At 32.2% G+C, this 22306-nt stretch overlaps 1 protein-coding gene across 2 annotated transcripts in view; it reads right to left on the minus strand.

Moving 5' to 3' along the window:
• LOC148272219 (calcium release-activated calcium channel protein 1-like) overlaps nucleotides 1-11751 on the minus strand; it is a 28165-nt gene extending 16414 nt beyond the window's left edge. Inside the window, exons 1-3 of one of the 2 annotated variants that reach the window (XM_088240343.1) lie at nucleotides 11697-11750; nucleotides 9328-9503; nucleotides 662-982 (exon numbers count right to left, since the gene is read on the minus strand). In XM_088240343.1, the coding sequence (XP_088096469.1) occupies nucleotides 662-982; nucleotides 9328-9417 (411 nt within the window). In that variant the 5' untranslated portion in view covers nucleotides 9418-9503; nucleotides 11697-11750. Of the gene's footprint in view, nucleotides 1-661; nucleotides 983-9327; nucleotides 9504-11696 lie in introns of both variants that reach the window. The other variant, XM_088240344.1, reaches the window with a different exon arrangement.
• Between the last annotated feature and the right edge of the window lie 10555 nt (nucleotides 11752-22306).

Below are 22306 nucleotides of genomic sequence, written 5' to 3' on the forward strand. Positions count from 1 at the left end.
TGAAGTGGCAATGGGCAGGACATGCTGCGAGACAAGACCCCACAAGATGGCCCCCTAAATTTTTTAGATGGAGACCTTGAGAATAAGCGAGGCGTCGGAAGACCTCAAAAAAAGATGGTCCGACGACATAGCTGCTGTAGGGGGTAATAATTGGCTGCAAATAGCAACCGACCGAGAAAAATAGAAGAATATGGATGTTAAGCAAATAACAGCATTTAATGATAATATTCCTGGCCGATTACCTTTCGTTCCCATCCTTCCTTTGACCCATCCTTGTGGTACCTACTTAACATCAAGATAGAAGATATTCAAAATTAGAAGATTCGGATTTAGAACAAAAACCAGAAAACATTTTTGACTTTACATAAAATTGGATAAAAAAGTGGTTGGAACCGTCGCGCGTCGTGGAAAACATTGTTATATTTTATAGTTCATTTTGTGATCTAGTGCCAGAAATTGAAGAACATTCAGATAATATTAAAGGTAGGTATCCATTCCATATTCCTATCCTTTCTCAAATATTTCCCAATTCACAAAACTGAATGGAATTCGATTTTCATTTACAGTCCGCCTTTTCGTTAACAATGGAAGAGGCCTATATCCAGCTGCGCAGGATAGAAGGCTGAAGAAGAAAGAGAAGGAGAAGAAGAAGAAGACCAACCTTGGACCCTGGAAACACCGTCTCCATGCTGAGATTATCCTTCAGCATCAGGCAGTCCAGACTGCTCGCAGGGCTGTCAGCCACGACGGTGGAAAAGGGGCGTCGTCTCGCCAGGTAGGGCGGCACCTCCCAGGGCTGCGCGCGCGGGGGCGGCTGCCGCGGGCCCCGCGGGATGCGGCTCAGGTACTCCGAGGAGTGGTGGAGCAGGGGCCGCGGGCGGCGTGCCGGGAGGCCCGCTTGCGTGCCCTGAGACACTTGTAGCGGCTTGGGGTCGGGGCCCTCAATCAGGCGCGAGTCCGGGACGCCATTGCTGTCTAACATCTAGAAAGAAAGAAAATCGTAAACTCGGGGATGTTTTGAAGTTCGTATTATCGTTGTGTCTAGGGCGAAGAAGAATACAGTTCTGTGGGTGAAATAGAACCGGAATCCAGGACGAATGTTTTCTACTCGATGGATGTTGTTGGATAAAAATATAAATGGCTAATGGATGAAAAAAAATTAATTTTATACATTTAGAATCTAGAAACAATGACATAAAATATATGCTTTCATAAATGATGAACGATTAATTGAAATTGAACATGTTAAGTCCTTAGGACTAACAATAGACAGACGATTGACATAGATAATTCATACAAATACAAGAGTTACTAGATACTCCACCCTGATGCTGCAAAAACAATTAAAAATTAATTTAACTTTCGGTCAAAGAGGATTGGCCTACTACTCGGTTAAAATGTACAATCTACTTCTATTATCCATAAGGACAATTGTGAGTACTAACTTCACAATACAAAATTGCTATTAAGAAATGTATGGTGGAGGTGGATTGCGCACGGATCGATAAATGGATCAAGCCAAATAGGTAAAAAATAGTGCACTGTTTGTGAAATTTGGTCTACAGGTCTTTATAAATTGGTTATGTTTTTTATGATTATTTTAGTTTATATTGCTTATCATGTTAATTATAATTGGGTTAATTCGATTAATTACGTTTTTATTGTTATATGTTATCTCGGTTAAATAACTAATTTAAGGCATGTTTTGCTTATTGTAAAATGTTTCCCTCGGCACGGGACACCCTAGTGAGAGAACATTATTCTGTATAAAAAGAAGAATACAAACATTGTAAAAGTATAAATAAATAAATAAATATCAATAATTTAATTAGCAAAATAGCAACATTGTCGATTCTTTTTTTGCCGTACAATTTAATGCTCTTATTTTTACCGCGCGTAAGAATACATTTTATATATCCAATTTCCAGTGGGGCTAAAATTCCTCGCACAGATTATCGTCGAAATTACTTGATATTTTCATACAAATATACACATTTTCGTACATAAATTAATACCGTCTCGATATGTACCGATGAAAATAGCGTTTGCAAGCACGGCCCTGTAGCTCAATCACAAATAACTATCGACGTGCTTAAAAACATACTAAATATTTGAGCGATCACATTTATTTATTTATTAATTGTTTATGTTAGCGTACGCTTCTTATACAAAAGCTAGTCTACTTGAAAGTTAGTGCTTACTTCTATAGTAGTTGCCTCTAAAAATATACTCATTGTTTCACTTGACGGATGCAAATTGATTGTTAGCCATTATTAATTATTCCTGTCGCTGAAGATAATTGGTTTAATCTCTGGTATGTCCATAATATGCGCATTGGGGATGTCATTTGCACTGCGCATTCACAACCTGATAACTGATAACTCATACATAACTACTGCTCTGACATATTTGTGTTATTTTTAATTATGTGCAACATTACCTAGTGCATGTTGTGCATGTTCAAACATACCTTTAGATAACTCGAGTATTGTAATGTTAATATTAAAATATTTCTCTTGCAGAACCAAATGTTTCTTTCTTTATTCGGTAATTATATAAATCAACGCTGTTTGCACCCTTTTGAAGTGATTAAACATGACATTAACATCACTGCAAATCGATATATTTTATATGATAATTTTAAAATGAGAACTAAAAGTAAAACTATATGGTAAAGATCAACAAATTACAACAGGTCTGGAAAACATTTCAGAGAAGGGAAATGGAAGTTTAGGCATTTACAGTGCTTTTTAAAAAATGTTTATTTATTCATATTTTTTCTCTTACAAACTATAATTATTAATAAAAATAATGTGACCTCACTGAAATTACCCGTGCCGAGGACAGTTAACAATATACTTTTTTTGAAATATTTTTACATTTGAGAATAAACAAAGAAGACTTACTTAATAAACAGAGATAATTAACAAAATGGTGACAGTTTTAAACACTATGTATTAATGTTTATAATTAATTTATGTACATCTATATTATTTATATTACAAAACGCACAATGAAAGAACAAAAACCTAACATAAACTCTACACTTGTGGAGCAGTTGATTCAATATTGGTTTGGGCGAATGAGATAATCCATTTTACTTCTATCTAGCTCCACTATCCATTTTTTATAGCCTTTTTGAACATTTTCTCGTTACTAATTGTTTTAATAGGTAGTGGAAGTATGTTATAGATTTTAATTGAATAAAACTCTCCTTTTGTTTTTTTTTGTGTCCAACTTTTACTTTTTTTTTTATTTTTTATTATTTGTTAATGTAATATTTCTAGAATTTTTCTGTTTATTCTGATTCTGCTTTATTTTTATTATTGTAAGTCTACGGTGAAAAATGTTGAAGTCAACGGAATATAATTTAAAGATAAATGTATTCGATAAAACCTTGCACATAACAAAAACAAGGTACAAATAATTTGCAACTACAAAAAAAAAAAAAAAAAAAAATTGAATAAAACTCAAAACCCCTTTGTCCGAAAGTGGTATTAGTTTTTATTTCATGTTATTATTATTTTTTTATTATTTATGACCTATCATTGGCTGCTTTTAGTGGCCACCAATTTGCCTATGTTTAAATATCCGTATTTTTTCAATTCTCCCATTTGTTGATTTTAATGAAGTTAAAGAGCTGAACCTTTATTTTTGTAAAAATATTCATCCGATTGAAATATTTCACATACTAGGCAACGCCTAAAAACATTTACCAGTTTTTAAACTTCTTCTTGGACCTTAAGCCCTTTAAATGCCTAGACTTCCATATTCCTTTCCCTAAAATATTATCCAACCCTGTTGTAATTTGTTAATCTCAGTGCCTCCCCACGGGGTGAAATCCAGTATTTTGACTACAAACATTTTTGGACAAGCTCAAAATACAGATAACTATGTAAAAAATTTTAGTAGGTACATATTGTTAGCCCAAAACATCATTGACATAAACCCGAAATTTTCGATTTTGAGATACACATGCAAATATGTTAATAAATTAAAGTTTTCAAAAAAGAAAATCTTGAAGTTAGATAGTTGACCTATGTGAAAATGCGTACCAAATATATTGAATTAGTAACTTATATGTAAATATGAGTTATTACATCATTACAATGGAATTCCATCAAGAATTGTCAACAAATAATTTTAATCATAAAAATTGTAAGCAATGTTTATTGGAAACGCAGCCGGCGGTCATAACGCGTGACGTCAAAATGACGTGATGCCAACTGCGAGCCGCTTTTTATACCTATGTGCTCATTTTTAAACCCGAAAATTAAAATTAAAATTTGTTATAAATACATTGATAGTTGTATCATTAGAATCGTAAAATCAGCTCTAGTAATAAGTATTATTATGATTTTTACGTTATTTCTGACTTGCGAAAATACGCTTTTATATATTCCAAATACCGTATTGTGGAACTGCAATTCTTGGTAACAAAGGTCTACGACGTATGCAAGGAAAGCGATTTGTTGATGAATGTAAAATTAAAATTTCTAAATTCCTCACAAGTAATGGTCAAAATAGCTTTCTCCTCAAAGGTGTAAAAAATATAATAATCTTCCCAATGAACTAAAAACTATTAAAAATAATATATCAATAAATAAATTTAAAGTCAATCTAAAGAAATTTTTTGAACAAGTGTAAAAACTACACTAAATTTTAATTAGTATGAATGTATTATTGTTACATGTTTTTTCCTTTATATAGCCTGTTTTTATTTTTTTCTGATGTAGTCGTATTTAAGATTTTATAAACTCATAAATAAACAACTACAACAGTGTAAGTCACTCTCCAAGCACAAGAGTTAGTCTCTTTTTTTGGAGAGTTACAGTGATAACATTTACTAGATGTGTAAAAGTAGATCTGTATAGAATTTCTAAAAAACATGTACCTTTTATGAAATTTATTAATAAAAAATCAAATAAAAAAAGGTCGATAAATGGAATGTGACGGTTTATGAAAGAAATGAATGTATGACTAAATGTGAAATCACTGTGAATGGAGTTATACTAAAACAAGTAGAGGAATTTGTGAATTTGAAATATATTGAAAGGAGGGTGAGTGCCGGGAACAGAGTGAACGGTGCACTTAAATCACCAAATAAATGTTTGTAGCAAGAGGCAAAATTGGCAGTTCACAATGGAGCCCTGGCCCCGACCTTGATGTATGGGAGCGAAGTATTGGACTTGAAAAACATGGATGAAACTAGGCTAAAATTGCTGTCGAAATGCGATCTCTCAGGCAAATGTGTGGTTTAACTATGAACGATAGATGCACGAATGTTGAGATCCGTACCTTATGTAAGGCTGAGACAAGCATCATCAAGAAAAATCAAGAAATGAGCTCTGCGCTGGTTTGGACATGTAGAACGAATGGACAGCGAAAGAACGGCTAAGAATATTTACAATGCGAATGCTGATGGATGCAGAAATAGAGGTAGACCGAGAAAGACGTGGCATGACCAAATCCAACAAATACTTGAAGATGGACATGTCCAAAAGTCGGAATAATCGGCGCGCGTGCATGAGAAGATGTATGAATGTAGAAGAAGCGAGATCTATATGTAAATATAGAGTGATGTGGCGTTCTATCCTCTCTGCCTACCCTTACGGGGAAACGGCGTGATGGTTTGTTGTTATTGTTAATCTACTTCAAATAATTTAATTTAGTCTGATCCTTTGCACACCTCTAAATCCGATTATCTCAGAACAGGTTCTTAAGATATATCTCACTGTTGCTCCAAAGCAGCCCAAGCTAGTGATATAAATATAATAGGGAAATATATATATTTTTTAAACACTTTTTTTACGTAATATAGGTCTATGAAATACTGTCAAAAAATATTGATACTTATTAGTAGAATAAAAATTATTTTTTAAATTGTAATTTTGAATTCCCGCAAAAGTGGTCATTGCATTGGCCACGCCTCTAATACGTCACGATTCATTTTCATTTTCAAACTGTTAAAGTTTTTTTTAGAACATCGTCACGAATTTTGAAGTCACAACTATCAATGCCAAACATGTCGCGTTTTTCTAGTCTTTAAAATATAGCTTGATTAGAATGACAGTTGTCAGCAAAAGTGACGACATAACTTTGTAGTTACATCTAAGGAGGGATTTATATTGACACACGAAAAATCATTCGTATCTCTGGCGTGTTAATTTTTTTTATACAATGCTTGACATAATCAACATAATTATATAAAATCAGCTATAAAACTAAAAAAAGCCTAATTATTAATGATGTTCTTACAAGATTACATCATTTTGCTAAAATGTTAGAAATGGACAAATTGATCAATGTAAATCGATCGAATAAAAAAATAATTCATTCGATGTTGTTCATGAAAAAAAGTATAAAATGTCTTATTTTTGCTATACAGGGTGTTCTTTAAACCCTGTCACATCCGAAACCACGATGATCAGTATAGGCAAGAAGACATTTTGGCATATGTAAAAAAATATTTAGAACGAAGAAAATTTGTGAAAATAAAATATTAAAAAGAACAAATGGTTGCTTACTTCTGCAGGGGAGAAGCGAGGGGGGCGCGGCTGCGTGGTTAAATGTGTGTCAGACTCCCCTCTTCCCCCTCGTTTCTCTCCTGCAGAAGTTAGCAAACATTTGTTTTTTAAATATATATTTTTTAAATTTTATTTGTTCCAAAAAAATATTTGAATGTGCCAATATGTCTTCTTGCCCTTACTGATCATCGTGGTTTCGGATGTGACAGGGTTTAAAGAACACCTGTATGGGCTTGTTTTTGCGTTTTTATATCAATTTTCGGAAACAGAGTTCAGTGATCAGTACTTTCCCACCACTAGTCACATTAGTTTGGCAGCTGTCATTTTAATCAAGCCTTATTTTAAGGACTATAGTGAGATATATTTTTTAATTTATTTTTTTACGTTACATATTTATTTTTATGTATTTGTTTACTATACGGCACAAGTGCCTTTAACAATATCAAATATACAAAATAATGAGTTAGTTAGATATACAAAAATTCAAAAACAATATTAAAACATGGGTATAAAAAGAAAAAGAAAAATAACAAGAAATATATATATATACATGTATAATGTATATATGTCAGCATACAAAAGGTATTAAAAATATAAAATGAATAAATACCAGATCATTAGCATAAGTAGCTTTGAACACATTTCTCCACAATATCCATATTGATTTAGAAAATACAATTAATTATTTTAAATCCATTTCATATATTTTTATCGGTACGAATAGCACGTGATATTTCCGTAGTATGCTGCAAGGATTTTGTACTAAAATTCGCTACGTGTGAATTTGGCCTAAGGCTCTGAACTAAAAAAAGGCTTTAAACTTAAACCTTTCCGGTTATAGCTGCTTCATTGATTAGTAATTAAATCTATAAACACATATTATTTTTTCTTGTAATTAATTAATTTGTATCGTTTCATCGAACACAACATAAAATTAATCGGTTTCAGGTTCATTTTTAAGTAAAAAAAGGCTTGTAACTTTTTGGGTTATAAGCTTCACTGATCAATAATTAAATATATGAACGACACACGTTTTGTTTTTTTTTCTTTTGTAATTAATTAATTTTAGTTCCACCGAATACGTAAACTGAAATAAGTTAAAAATAGAGTCTGGTTAATTAATATCGGCGGCCTCCGTGGTGTAGTGGTCAAGACGATTGACTCACGCACGGAAGGTTCCTGGTTCGATTCCCGGTGAGAACACAAAAAATATAAAATGTGATTTTCCTCAAGCCTGGTTGTTCTGTAATGTAATTCACCACTGTAATTGGGCCTCCTGGCCTGTTGTGGTGCAAAAAAAAATATGAAAAAATGAAATGAAAATATTATTTAAAAAGTTATTTATTTTATTTTACTAACATAAACGGCAAATCTGCCTTTTACAAACATTTATAATACTAACATATTTGGCCTTATATATTTTTATTTTAATAAAAACATAAATTTCCTTATACCCAAGATTTATAAAAATAAATTAACCTAAAAATTATACAAGATTTATATTTATAAAATTAACCTAAAAATTATACAGCATATTCAGTAGAAAGTACAGCATATTTATAGAAGAGATGCTAATCTGAGACTTGTCTGAGAGATTGTCTTCATTTTCAAATTATAATAATGATTTTTTTCAATAAACAAAAATCTTTTTAAAAAAAAAAAAATTTTAAAAGTTCACCATCAGGAATGTTCCTCTGATGTCTCGCGGTCTGCCCCCGACACACCGTGTATAATTTCGGTAGTTTTTCTTAGTAAAAATAAATTAACATATTTAATGTCAATTTACTAGGAATTGAACCAGGAACCTTAATTATGATAAGCAAATGCGTCAAGCACTACCAATACAAGGCGGAATTATCTCCACTCGATTATATTCTTCAGGATTTTTACCTGAGAAGCCATTAAGTCGAAAACGCGTGAAACATCTAGTGAAAAACTGAAATCCTGGTTCTATTTCACACAGAACTGTACTCTCCATCCGCCCGGACACGGAGATATGAAAATAATTGGAGTCGGGTTGTGGTCTAGTAGTAGTGCCGGGGACGAATTAAATACCATGGCCGCGATTATGAACGGCTATCTTCGAGATGGTATACAGGATGTTCATTACACCCTGTCACATCCAAAACCACCATGATCAGTATAGCAAGAAGACATATTGGCATATTAAAATATTTTTTAAGAACGAATAAAATTGAAAAAAATAAAATATCAAAAAAAGCAAATGGTTGCTTACTTCTGCTGGGGAGAAACGAGGAGGGAGAGGGGGAGTCTGATACTGCGCCGCGCTCCCCTCACTTCTCCCCTGCAGAAGTAAGCAACCATTTATTTTTTTAAATATTTTATTAAAAAAAAATTCTTTGCTCTAAATATTTTTTAAATATGCTAATATGTCTTCTTGCCCATACTGATCATTGTGGTTTCGGATGTGACAGGGTTTAAAGAACACCCTGTATACTAATATCAATATTTATGTACGAAAGTGTGTATATTTTTATGAAAACTAGAAAAAAAGTATCTTTCGCCGGTAACCGATAATTGAACATGTTTAGAAAAAAAATTGTTTACTGTATTGTATTTTTTATACAGAAAACTTTATTTTACTTTGTAGATAAAACTGAATATAAAATTTAACTTTATATCAGAATACGTACCCATAGATCGTTAGATAAATAATAGTTAACGATAAATAACTAAAACATCAAAATCGTTACCTAAACACATCAAAATCATCACCTAAACACATCAAAATCATTAACTAAATACTTCAAAATCATTATTTTAAATTAAATTCATTTACCTTGTTATTGTGATTCAAATCGACGTGGCACATGTATCCAAAACCATTTCGGAAGTCCAGAATTTCAGATTCGTCACTTTTATTATTCATACTAGCTTATTATTTTGATTTAATTTAATCACTTATGTGGCACATTTTTACACAAAATGTTTGCTAACACGTTTTCCATTAAAAACCTAGCCAAAATTTGGCCAAAGAAAATTTATTACGTATCGAAAATCTTATTTATCCAGTTTATTATTATTAATATTTATTCTTGCTCTAACTATAATATTTTTTTTTCATCTATTGATATATTTTACATGCCCCTTATTATTTCTGGCTGCGATACGATCCCACTTACGATTTAATGATGCTTACACTTACACACACCTAAACACTTACTCCCACAATAATACACATAAACACACATCTACACTTAATCTCATACAAATACACATAAACACACCGTTTTGTTGTAACATAATTCAATAATATGTATTATTATTATTTAGAAACTTTGCTGGTCTGTCTTTTAACCGTATTTAAAAAAAATGTTATTATGTCATTGTCGACTGTTTGTTTCTTTAAAATAAATAAATAATAAATAATCGACTGATTTTATTTTATGAAAGCACGAGTGATCGTCTAAAATAAGCATTTTATCACAGTCAATTAAGATTTGACATATTTTTTTAAATCAAGTAATTCTTTTTTTATTTAATACTTTTAAAATAATTTAATAATGTGTTCGAGGATTTTTTTTATAAACTTTAACTTAAAATATGCATTTATCAGAAAACCTCCAGATATACGAGTAATATTGAATGATACCTCATTCAAACTTTGACAGTATGAGGTGACATTCAGTACATATTTTTTACTGCGGGTATTTCAATGAATTTATAAAATGAAAATACTTATCTATTTATCCACTTTTATTTTTTATATGAACTAGATTTCTGGGGGCATTAATCTTCCCATTAGCATTTATACCGTAAGATTTTTCTAGTGCTGTGGGTGTTTTCTTCAAATTGTGAAATGCCGTTTTTGTGGTCACACTATTTTCAGAAGGTAATTATTACAGTTTTTTGTGCGAAAGCAACCTCGATGTTTTTAGCAGAACATAATATTGACCTTACTGCACCCGATAACACCAATATCTCTTTTTTTTCAAAATTGAGTACTAGCTGCTTTCTGCATAACTATGTTCAAATGAATTTATCTAGATTGCATTAAGGGCACTTTATTACGACAAAAAACCAACCAAAAAAGTCATCTTTATTTTTTATTTTTAGAGAAGCATATTTTGGTTGTAAATACTTCATTTCTACAGTATGATTTAGCAAAATTTTCATATTCATACCGGCCATTCGACGGCATTAAAATTGTAATATTAATATTTAAAATCTAAATATCATTCTTTAAATAAATATGTCTTAACCTTTTCCCCACTAAGCATCTAAAAATTACACATGATCCGAACGGAGGGACCAAATGACCCCAGCGCCTTCTTGTATATGGCATCATCATCATTCATTCCCTTCCCGCACTCGATGGTGCATAAGGCACTGTGTTGGTACACCAATCGCAGTGTATCCTGATCATTTTTGTTACATGAAGGAAAGATGATCAGTCTTGCGCTTCAGGTGCCAGTTCAGGAACAAAAAAAATAATAGTGTATTAAAACACCGTTTCAAATCAATATTTCTCATCAAGCATGCCGGGATTCGTATATGGCATCAGGAGAATAAAACGTTGGAAGTGTTTATGACCGTGCAATAATTTATTCATGTTTTCGCGTACACATATTTTACTCATTCGTGTATTTTATTCATTTTTGTTAGTTTGCCGAAAGCTTATGTGCATAAAGAGAAATTGACCAAATCGACCTATGGGGGATTCGAATCCCCCCTTCAGTCCGGCTAGGTTAAAAAAATTGTCTTTCTCTCATGAGCCAGTCTGTATTAGAAATTTAATTATATTAGAAAGCCTTTTGCAATTAATAACGCACCCAGGGAATAACAACGTCACAACTCAAAAAAACTTTTTTTTACAGGGGTGTTTTACGAAAGTTACACACACTTCTGCGCTACTAACTTTAGCAAATTCAAAGCTACAATAAGTGATTTCAATATTTGTTTTTATTTATTAAATAATATTAACAAATAAAACTAATTTAAAAAAACACGGCCTAAACTTCCTATTCTCAAACTTCTATTATAATTATTCGACCCTAATTTGAATCCATTCAATATAAGACATTTGTAAATTACTGGCGACACGCGATTTATGACACACGTTGAATTTTTTATTTAAAACGCGTAGTAACACTTCATATTTCCCCATAATGGCGATAAATAATAATTGATTTGGATAATTATATTTACGTGCGACACTTGTCACTACCGAACCCGCATTCGTCAGAATGTCCACAGCTCGCGGAGTGGCGACAGAATGAAAACTGAACAGAATTTAGCCAAACGGATCGCTTCTGTCAGATCTCTGGCAAATTGTCCGATTGGTTCGAACAGGGCCGAATCAAGATTACCGAAAAAAAATATTGCAGCGTCGTTCCCTAATCCGCACCCGGGGCGGTATTCTGAATTTTCTCTACCCCCTGAGAGTGGTTAATTTGGGGATTTTTTTTATGCGACGACACTTTGCTTTATATAATGGCCACACTGATGATTACACGCACAAAAGATGTTTTAAATGTTCTTGCAAATATACTCTTTTTTTTTAATAAAGAATTATGTTTCTAATAATCAAGTGTTGATTGTACTATACGACATTTCTTAGGGATCCAGATGCTTACTAACTGAGATAGATATGTTCTCACCATCACTATGGCAGCATCATCTGCATGGCATGTGATGTTAATGACCTTATCTCCCTTAGTAGATTCATTACTTTTTTTATTCTTTTAAAAGCGTTTTTTTGTATATATTTATTTTGCTTGTGTAAGAAAAGGTTTTAGGCGTATATATTGTTGTGCCATATTTAGTTATAAAGGTGCTAAACTTGCTTTGTTTCTTTGTTGTTCTCATTATGTGTTATTTTCTAAATGTTAATATTATTTATTTCCCGAATTGAGTTGTGGTAACTCCTGAGAATGTAATTCAACGTATTATACTTGTAAAATACTTTGTGTTATATGATTTATAAATAAAAAAAATATATATAAAAAAAAGGAGTTGCATATTTTTTGCCTTGCTTATTATGTACAAGGCTTATAGAATATATAGGCTTAGGCTCAAAAAATTGCATAAGAAATAGCATCAAATAAAAAACTTACCACACCTTTCCTTATAAAAACACTATCAATCTCAGAACAATAACGGGAAGACGCACTATTACCTTTTGACAACTCACAGTTCAAAACTGATAAGATTTGTTTCTTACCAAAAGATGTGTCGCCTACTGCTTTTGTCATAGTTTCTAGTGTTAAAAGTTTTTTTGACTGGACACGTGTAGCAATTATTATTATATTGTGTTTTATTATCCAATGGTCATTTATTTATTTAACTTTTTGTACATAATGTTATTTGTACATTGGCGGGCTTATTGCCAAATGTCAATTTCTTCCAACCAACCAATAAAATAAAAGTTTTAATTTTATAATTCAAGTTACAGAACATATTGAATAGAAAAAAAAAAGATTAAAAAGCTAAAGATATATAAAAATAGAAATAAACGTATTTGTTTATAAATTACCTTAAATCAAAACTATTACTCAATGGGAAAAAGGAAAAAATAGTAAAAAGGAAAGGAGGAGAGATTAAGGAAGAGATTTATTCATTTACTGGGGGGTGGTTATTTTACTGGTGCTTTGACCCTATTATGTTGGGCTCATTGTGGACATTGTAGACTTCTTCGTTGAACCATATTCTCTAAACTCCGTTTCTCTAAGCTTCGATAATCTTTCTTAGTATTTTCCTCTCAAATGTAAGGAGATATGTCTCATCGTTTGTGGTCAATATGATACGACAGGAAATAAGAAAAGCCTCACTGTCTCGCCCGCTGTTTATTTTTTACTTCCTAATGCGGCTCTTCATTCGAAAAGTTTGCCCAAGCCTGCCCTAGTGACGCGCGGAAAATGTAGGTTTTTGCGGAGACAGCCGAAATACGGCAATTTTCATCTTGAGCCCGGACGGTTCTACGGAGAAAAACCCAAATAATTACATTTGTAGGAAATTTTATTTTCTTTAATTTTAAATGAAAAAAAATACACGCTAAAAAGATTTTTCACCTTTTTTGCATTTTAGAAATTTTGTTAGCTACGGAGTTAGATTCGGATTAATTATCATCCCAAAAAAAATATAGAATGGAATCAATAAAAACTACCCCATAGCTTTCCCGCTAGGGGCCCTTTTGAGCACAAATTGACTGTATTATATGGTATAAAAGTTTTGTAATCATTTCAGCGAATTGATCATGCCCAATCAATTTGATCCCAGTCAGTGAATAATTCACTCCCCTCTTTTTTCAATCCAATGAAGTGCATATTATGTACTTCTGGATTACCTTATTTCAGCACAAAGTTGCTAAGGCTACCAGCGCTGCTATTCCAAATGCTCTCGCGCCCGTAGAAAACATCTTTATCTCACGTATTTTGTATGTAAACACGCGAGATAAAAGCTTTTTCTGCGGCCACGAGAGCGTTTGAAATAGCAGCCCTGGGCCTCGATTATGATAAGAAGATAAAGACGTCATACCTTCACCTTGACGGTATAGTTGAAGATAAATTCTCTCTAGCGAATATGAAGGTATACTACCGACTCCCCACCTTTAGGTTTTGGGTAGGTATATCGATATGAAATAAAGGGAAGCGCACGTCACGGTACACATATCTACGACAGCTTCAGTATGACGTCATAGTTGAAGATAAAATTCTCCCGACCGATTACGAATAAACACTACCAATCCCCCCACCATCAAGTTTTAACGTAAGTACATCGGTTTGTATCGACGGGTCTAGAACCCCTCGATACGTTTATCTACGTATTGAAAGTATTTACATTTTTATTCCACCGACCAATTTTTCCTTAAATTACGATTTATTAAAAAAAAAAATTGTTCTGAGATTGGCACTTTTTTTCTTAAAAGCCTAATTTTCGTAATCGGTCGGGAGAATTTTATCTTCAACTATGGCGTCATACTGAAGCTATGTCATGTTAGTGCGTAGATATGTGTACCGTGACGTACGCTTCCCCGTGTTTCATATCGATGTTTCTATCCAAAACATGAAGGTGGAGGGTCGGTAGTGTATCTTCGTAATCACTCTAGAGAATTTGTCTTCAACTTTACCGTCATACTGACTGTTAGACGTCCTGATCTCTCCATCATAATCGAGGCCCAGGAGCTCCTTTAGGCAGGTTTTCTTGTTAGGCCACGAGAATTTATTTTTTCCGTGTATGTGGACACCGCCAAGAAGACTTGTGACTTTTTTTGCTGGCGCTGTTTTTTGTGAATTATAATTCTAGCCTTGCTCCATTCACGAATGCGTAATGGGAAAAAAACGAAAAGTACGAAAACAGTGGTATTCTAAATAACAATATGTGATTCAAGTCAGGAAAGCTGAACAAATAAAGTTTCACTGTGACACAAAAATACTAGAAACGATTACTAAAATTTGTTTACATTTTTTCAATCTAAGAAATCGGTTGTGTTGTTTTTTGTTCTGAATTCCTAACAATGCAGTGAGGAGGCCAGGTCACGTTTCTGGGAATCCCCTGCTAAAGGTTTAACGACGAAATATGACAGACGGGCCTGTCTCAAGTGGTTATTAATACATATCTGTACGTAAACGTATACTAATTGTACTCTCTTAAATTGCCAATGTGTGTTTGTAAAACATCTTTTTGTCGATGCGGTGCGGTGTGTCGTAAGTAGAGATTCTAAGCTGTAAAATTATTTATTTATTTATTTATTTATTAATGAAATCATACAGTCTTTATATAAAAAACAAGGTACAAAAGAACAATTTTAAAAAGTAAGACCAATTACAGATTTCACACTAATGAATGCAGGAGGAGAGGGGAAAAATAATTTAATTCTAAAAAAGTAAAAATAAAAATATTACATAAAAAGTTTATAAAAAGGAGAAGACATTGTAAAGCTACTCTACTTTCCTCCCTCTCTCTCTGCTTCCATGAACATTTCAATTTAATTGTAAAAAAAATCACAACTAACAACAAATTATTCGATGCAGGTAGTAGATGTAGGTAAGTATAAATTAAGAGTTGAAATCAAATTATTAAAATTAAAAGTAAAAGTTAAGTTAATAAAAAATTTTAGCCTTATAAAGGCCAAAATCGAGGGGGGGATGAGAAATTTAGGGGTCTCGCGAGGCCTGAGGTCAGCGCGGGTGGCTGGAGGGAATCGCATTGGAATGCGGCCGAATATGCAAACCTACACCATATGTTAGAGGAGTTGTTTATACGTAACTATCTTGTACGAAAAGATATCAATATGCGAAAAATGTATAAGGAAAAAGCGGGTGCTATATACGTCATATTCGTTTTTTACCGAAAATTACCGTAAAATACCGTAAATTACGGTATATTACCGCGCCTTTTGGTAAAATTACGTAATTTTACATCCATAGTCATAAGTCATAACTCGTAACTCGCGGGTCCAAAAACTTGCAGCACTGAAATACTCTATTTCTTAATAGGATATCCGATGTCAGACAATTTTATTGAATATATTTGAACATTGTTTTTTATCACTTTCTCGACAACTGCGCGTCGGACTAATTTCGCCCAACTAAAATCGACGTTTGGCTGTCCCGTTTCCCGCACGCCAAAACCGAACCGACTTGGTTTTTTTTTATGAAAGCGTATCAGAATAATGTGTCGGTATATTCTCCGTTTTTAAAAATTATTTATCACATTTGCATGCCGTACCTTCAAAAACGGCAGATAAAACTGGGCACTTTTTTGGGTTTTTGGATGGTCCGAACTCCTTTAAAAACAATTTAAAAAAGCAAAACGCGCGCGAAAAATTGTAAATATCCATAGTGTCCAAAAAAAATTACTGTTCTAGTACCCATAATCTAGGGAGAAAATACGTTTGTATAAAGAAAAATGAGACTGCGTTTCCTTTGAATTCTTAAAATTGTAAACATATAATATTCTATTTTTCATGCAGAAAACTTAATTTTACTTTGTAGATTGAAGATAAATTTTAACTTCCCATAAGAATACGTACCCTGGGCCCTGATTACAATGGGAAGTTAACATTTATCTTTAATTTTATCTACAAAGTAAAATTAATTTTTCTGTATTAAAAATAGAATGTGCTTACATTTTTTTTTAAACGTGTTTAATTACCGGTTACCGACGAAGGTACTTTGAATTTTCATACAAATATACACACTTTCGTACATAAATATCGATATTGGTTTATACCGTCTCAGTATATCCCGATGAAGATAGCTGTTCGTAATCGCGGCCCTGGGTACGTATTCTGATGGGAAGTTAAAATGTATCTTCAATTTTATCTACAAAGTAAAATTAAGTTTTCTGTATGAACAATAGAATATGTTTACAAACATTTTTTTCAAAACATGTTCAATTACCGGTTACCGACAAAGATATTTTGAATTTTCATACTAATAAACACAATTTAGTGCATTAATATTGATATTAGTTTATATCGTCTCAGTATATACCGATGAAGATAGCCGTTCATAATCGCGGCCCTGGTCTCGTATTTTTGTACTTGACACAGCGCTTATAACAAATGGATGTAATTAACTAATTTCACATGTCATATTTTTACTCGAGCGTCTTTGGTCCCTCATAAATCGAAATATTAATCAGTCACTTAATCACTACAATAAATTAATTAATCAGTTTTCTTACACGTCGCTTCCAAAAAAAAATTCTGCCAACAATAGCGGCAGATTTAAAAAAAAAAAAATTAGTTAGTTTTTAACAATTTTAATACGTCTTGTTATAAAATTAACAATATTTTTCGTGATTTCTCTCGTTAAAAACGCCGTCGTGTATTCATTTTCGCAGCGCTCACGTGTGAACTGCGGACGAATTTCAGTATTGTCCCAGCGTTCTGTCCCGCGCTGTCGAGGCTGTTCACGGAGCTGGGAAAAAAATATTGTCATATCAAATGTATTGTCCACATGTAAACGGCCTTTTATAAACAGTTTCGGGTAAGGGGCGGGCGCTTTCATTGTCCACAAAAATATATTAAAAGAAACTTGTGGGATGTTTTTATTCGATAAAAAGAACCGACGAGTTGTACTCCATCGTGTACGTACGTATTACCAAATGAAATATTGTGTATTTATATTTTTCATAATAACTTAAACGAGACAATTCTGTCTCACTCAATGAAATTCTCGGATTTCCATTATTTTAAAGTTCATATTATTGTATTTGGCAGAAAAGATATAACTTATCAGTGCGTATAATTTTCGTCCAATATTATAATATATAGGTTTACCTAATAAAGTCCTAATCACAGTTTTCTGAGATGTTATAAATAATGTGACGTTGCAGTTTTCAAACCAAACACATGCAAATGGCAGATGCGAATCGACCTTTTTGAATTAATTTATACATTTAAGATTAACCAATATAATTTACAGTTATTCGAATAAATCTTTTATCGTTTTAGTTATTTTAAGTTCATTATTGAAAATATTATACTGTTCTCTTGTAAGAAGTAATTTAGATTTTAATTCATCAATATGGTCACCCTGCTATAATGTTCATGTTTATAATATAGAAAACATTCAACATAAATTTCTACGATATATAAACTACAAACTAAACATTCCAATACAAAATGTGAATTATGACTATTTATTAACACTGCGTAACCTAACAACACTTTCTGAAAGAAGAACTATTAACGATCTTATTGTACTGTATAAAATTGTAAACTCTCTTTTTGACGCACCAAAAATACTTGAATTGATTAATTTTAGAGTACCTGCTGTCAACACTAGGAGTAATTAATTGTTTCATTGCTCCAGTACTTCTTCCAACCAACAAAACAATTCATTGATACCGAGACTGCATAGGTTAGGTAACACTTATGGAACGGCTGCAGACATTCTGTCCAATTCTTTACCATCTTATAAGTCCACAATATCAAGTTTATTTGTAGCTGCTCGTCAAACTATTATTGACAATTCAATTCCATAAATAAAAAAATGGTTTATTTTTATTACCTTATACTTGTTTTTTATTTTTTACTATTATATCAAATTGCATTGTAGTATTGGCAAATACGCATTTCATAGATACATATTTTTATTTTTTATTTTTTCGTGATAATATATGCTTGCTTGTTTATTAACTTAACTTAAAAATGTCTTTCTTGCTTACCGTAACACTTTATTTATTGTTTGCTTTACAGAATTTATTTCATAAGCTTATATCTTTGCATTTTTTGTTTATATGCTTACTGTTTTTTCTTGCATACCTTTGTTATTATTGTTTTTTTTTTTACTTAGTAAAACTTTTTATCATATCCTTTTTAACTAATTTCACAATTTTTTTCTGTTTATTCTGTTTATTATTTAGTATGTTAGCATGTATTTCATTTTTATTTTTTGTAAATGCCTTTTGGGCGTTAATGAACAAAATAAATTATTTCTATACTCGTAATAGGGAAATATCACATACTACGAATACCGATAAAAATATATAAAATGGATTGAGAATAATTAATTGTATTTTCAAAATCAATATGGATGTTCTGAAGAAAAGTTTTCATACATATTTTTTTTAATACGTCGCTAGAAAAACGCGACATGTTTGGCCTTGATAGTTGTGACGTCAAGATTCGTGACAAATCATTCTTATGTTGCTGAATTTCCACTCGTCGATGCGCTTTGTAGCTGCAAGACTTTTTGTGATGTTAGCTTTCATATCATATCAAAATTAACTTCCACTGTAAATGGAGTCTAGATTTTTAACCGTCCATGCGCTCTGTAGCTGCAGGACATGTAATCTAGATTATATTTGTAAACGGTTATTTATAAATCAAAAACACTCTCTACTAAAAAAAAATTATTATCCCATTTGGGAGCTAGATTTCTAAACGTCCATGCGCTATGTAACTGCAAGACGTATTGTTATCTAGCACTTATATAATTATTAAAATTACATGAATGGAAATGGGAAACTAGAATCCCAACCGCCTATGCCCTCTGTAGCGCAAAGCGTGTTGGGATGCTTATTGTACAGCGCCCTTGAGGTGATTTCCACAAAAATGGCGCTATATAAATTATCCTGAATAAATAAATGTTCTAAACAAATTTGAATCGTCAGGAACAAATAAACATAAATCGTGACGTAATAGGAGCGTGGTCAATGGAATGACCGTTTTTGCGGCAATTCAAAATGTTCATCATTTTTTATGCTACTAATAATTAGCGACAGTTCATAGACCTTTATTTTTTTTAATGTAAAAAAAAAGCGTGACATTTCATTTCATGTTGTATAACGCTTCTTCATATGATATATAGTAGAGTATTTTAATAAAAAACATTAAAATGTGCGTACTTACACCAACAAAAATTATGTTATTTACACGATTACATGATTATAATTTACACATTATTTACATGAATTACATGATTATAGCCTAACAATAAATATTAAAAAAACGAAAGCGTTACACATTACGTCCCCATATAATAGACCAAAAGAAGATTTGTTAATATATGCACACACTCACGAATGCTTGCATATCAATCCACAAGACTGCAAATGCACAAAAATAGATCACGTATCAAAATATAAGTATTTAGGTATTATTATAGATTCCACTTTTAATTGGGAAGAACAGATAAAAACAGTTTGCAATAAGCTAAGAGTTTGCCTACTTAACATGTACCATTTAAAACCATACATACCATACCCAGTGCTGAGACTAGTTTACTTGGGGCTAGTTGACCCAATTATTCAATATGGATTAAGAATATGGGGATTAAGTTTTAAATCTTATACGGATAGAGTCTTGAACTTACAGGTACAAATTTTAAAAATTATCGTACCTGTAAAAATAAAGAATGAGGCAAAAGACAACAATAAAATATTATTTGATTTTGTTAACGTTTTGCCAATTAACAAGCAGTGTCAGTATAAGATAATGACAGATTATTTCCTCGATTGCAATTTTAAATCCAAAATAAACCACCAAATCACGACCCGACAAGTATTGGCACAGCAGCTGATGGTACCACGACAGAAAAACTACTATGGTGACAGAACACTGGGTAGTGTAGTACCAAAACTGTACAATTTAATACCAGCTGAAAATCGTGAAGAAAAAAACCTAATTTCATTAAAAAAAATAGTCAAAAAATTATTAAACAGCAAGTGAAACTTAAGTGTATAAATATATTTTATTCTTTAATTATTATTAAACTATGTACTTACTTATAAATTTTTAAAAAAATGTAATGTAACCTGCAGACAAGCTTCGGCTTTGCGGGAGCAAAAATACAATTATGTATGTTACTTATTTGTTAAAATGAATAAAACTTTTAAAAAAAAATATATGTTTACACGTTTACTTGGTGCATCGACATACATAGATGTATTTACTCTAAGATCGATATGCACTCTCACATTAATAATAGGCTATCAAACATTCGAATACACCACACAAAATATAAAACTTTTAAATTGCTTTTAGTAATTATTTTTTTTTTCATTTTAATACTATTTCTATTTATATATATATTAACTAGATACTTTTAACATAACTTTTTTTATTTGATTTTATTTTTAAACTGCTTTCAGCTATGTTTTTTTCCCTTATTATTTATGTTCTTGAAAATATAAAAATTAGCTCACGGACAACCTCAGCATGTTATATAATATGGAAACTTCACTGGTCCATAAGAGTTAAGTCTAATTTTATTTACTCTCAAACTATGTAATCGCACTGTATATTTCTCGAATAAAAGAAAATAAAATAAACAAATAAATTATATTACCTAAAATAGTAATGTATCTCAAACTCCATGAGACCAAAAACCCTTGCGCAGTTAGGATACAACATAATGGAAAGTGGAAGCATACTTGTACATATTAAAAAATACAAAAATTAAAATAATAACATAAATAACGATTCCATATAACTATCTCAAACAACATGCAGCACCGTGTATGCACCATTTTGTGATTTAAAATAAACTTATGCGATATCTCGCAGCGGTCTCCTGGAATGGTCCTTACCCTAGACAAAATCCGATTTTGAACACTCTTCCTGAAGTTTTGGATGACTTAATATGTTTATCCAGGCGCTACATTTGTGCACGAGATTCAATTCAATTAATTTATTTGAAATAATACATACATTACAAACTAAAAATTTGAGACGTACATATTATAAAAAAGACAAAAAACACATAAAGAGACTCTTGTCAAAATAGTAGGAGAATCCTGCTCCGGAAAACCCCTTCGGATACATGGAACAGATCAACATTGAGACCGATGTTGTTCAGCATAGCGGTAGCCCTTCCAACAGGCATAACCATCGGCGGGTTGGTCCTGTATATCGGAATATGAAACAATCTATGCTGACGCTGTTTTAGGTAATTATCAGGAACATACAAACCAATGCTCAACATAATCTCAGAATTATCGATCATACCGCGCAACAATCGATAAAAATGTAAAGTCAAATACACATTCCTTCTAGTCTCTAAACTGTTGTCGCCAAGCATACCCAGGAGAAACACAGTCGGGTAGAGCCAAGGATAATACCCGCACTCTCTCATGTAGAGATATCTCAGAAACTTCTTTGGGATTTTCTCTATCATAAGAGAATACTTCAGTTCATGTGGCCCCCAAATCATCGAGCCACTCTCGAGTCAACTTCGCACCAAGGAGTTGTAAAGAGTTCTCAGTACGCGGGTATTTTCGAAAACCCTGGCAGTACGCAGAACAAATCCTTACATCTTCAATGCATTAACCACTGATTGTCTCTATGTGTTCACGATATATTAGGA

This window comes from Micrasema longulum, unplaced genomic scaffold (genome assembly GCF_059751315.1).
Source record: "Micrasema longulum isolate JH-2025_06_02 unplaced genomic scaffold, ASM5975131v1 h1tg002432l, whole genome shotgun sequence".
Classification (NCBI taxonomy): Eukaryota; Metazoa; Arthropoda; class Insecta; order Trichoptera; family Brachycentridae; genus Micrasema; species Micrasema longulum.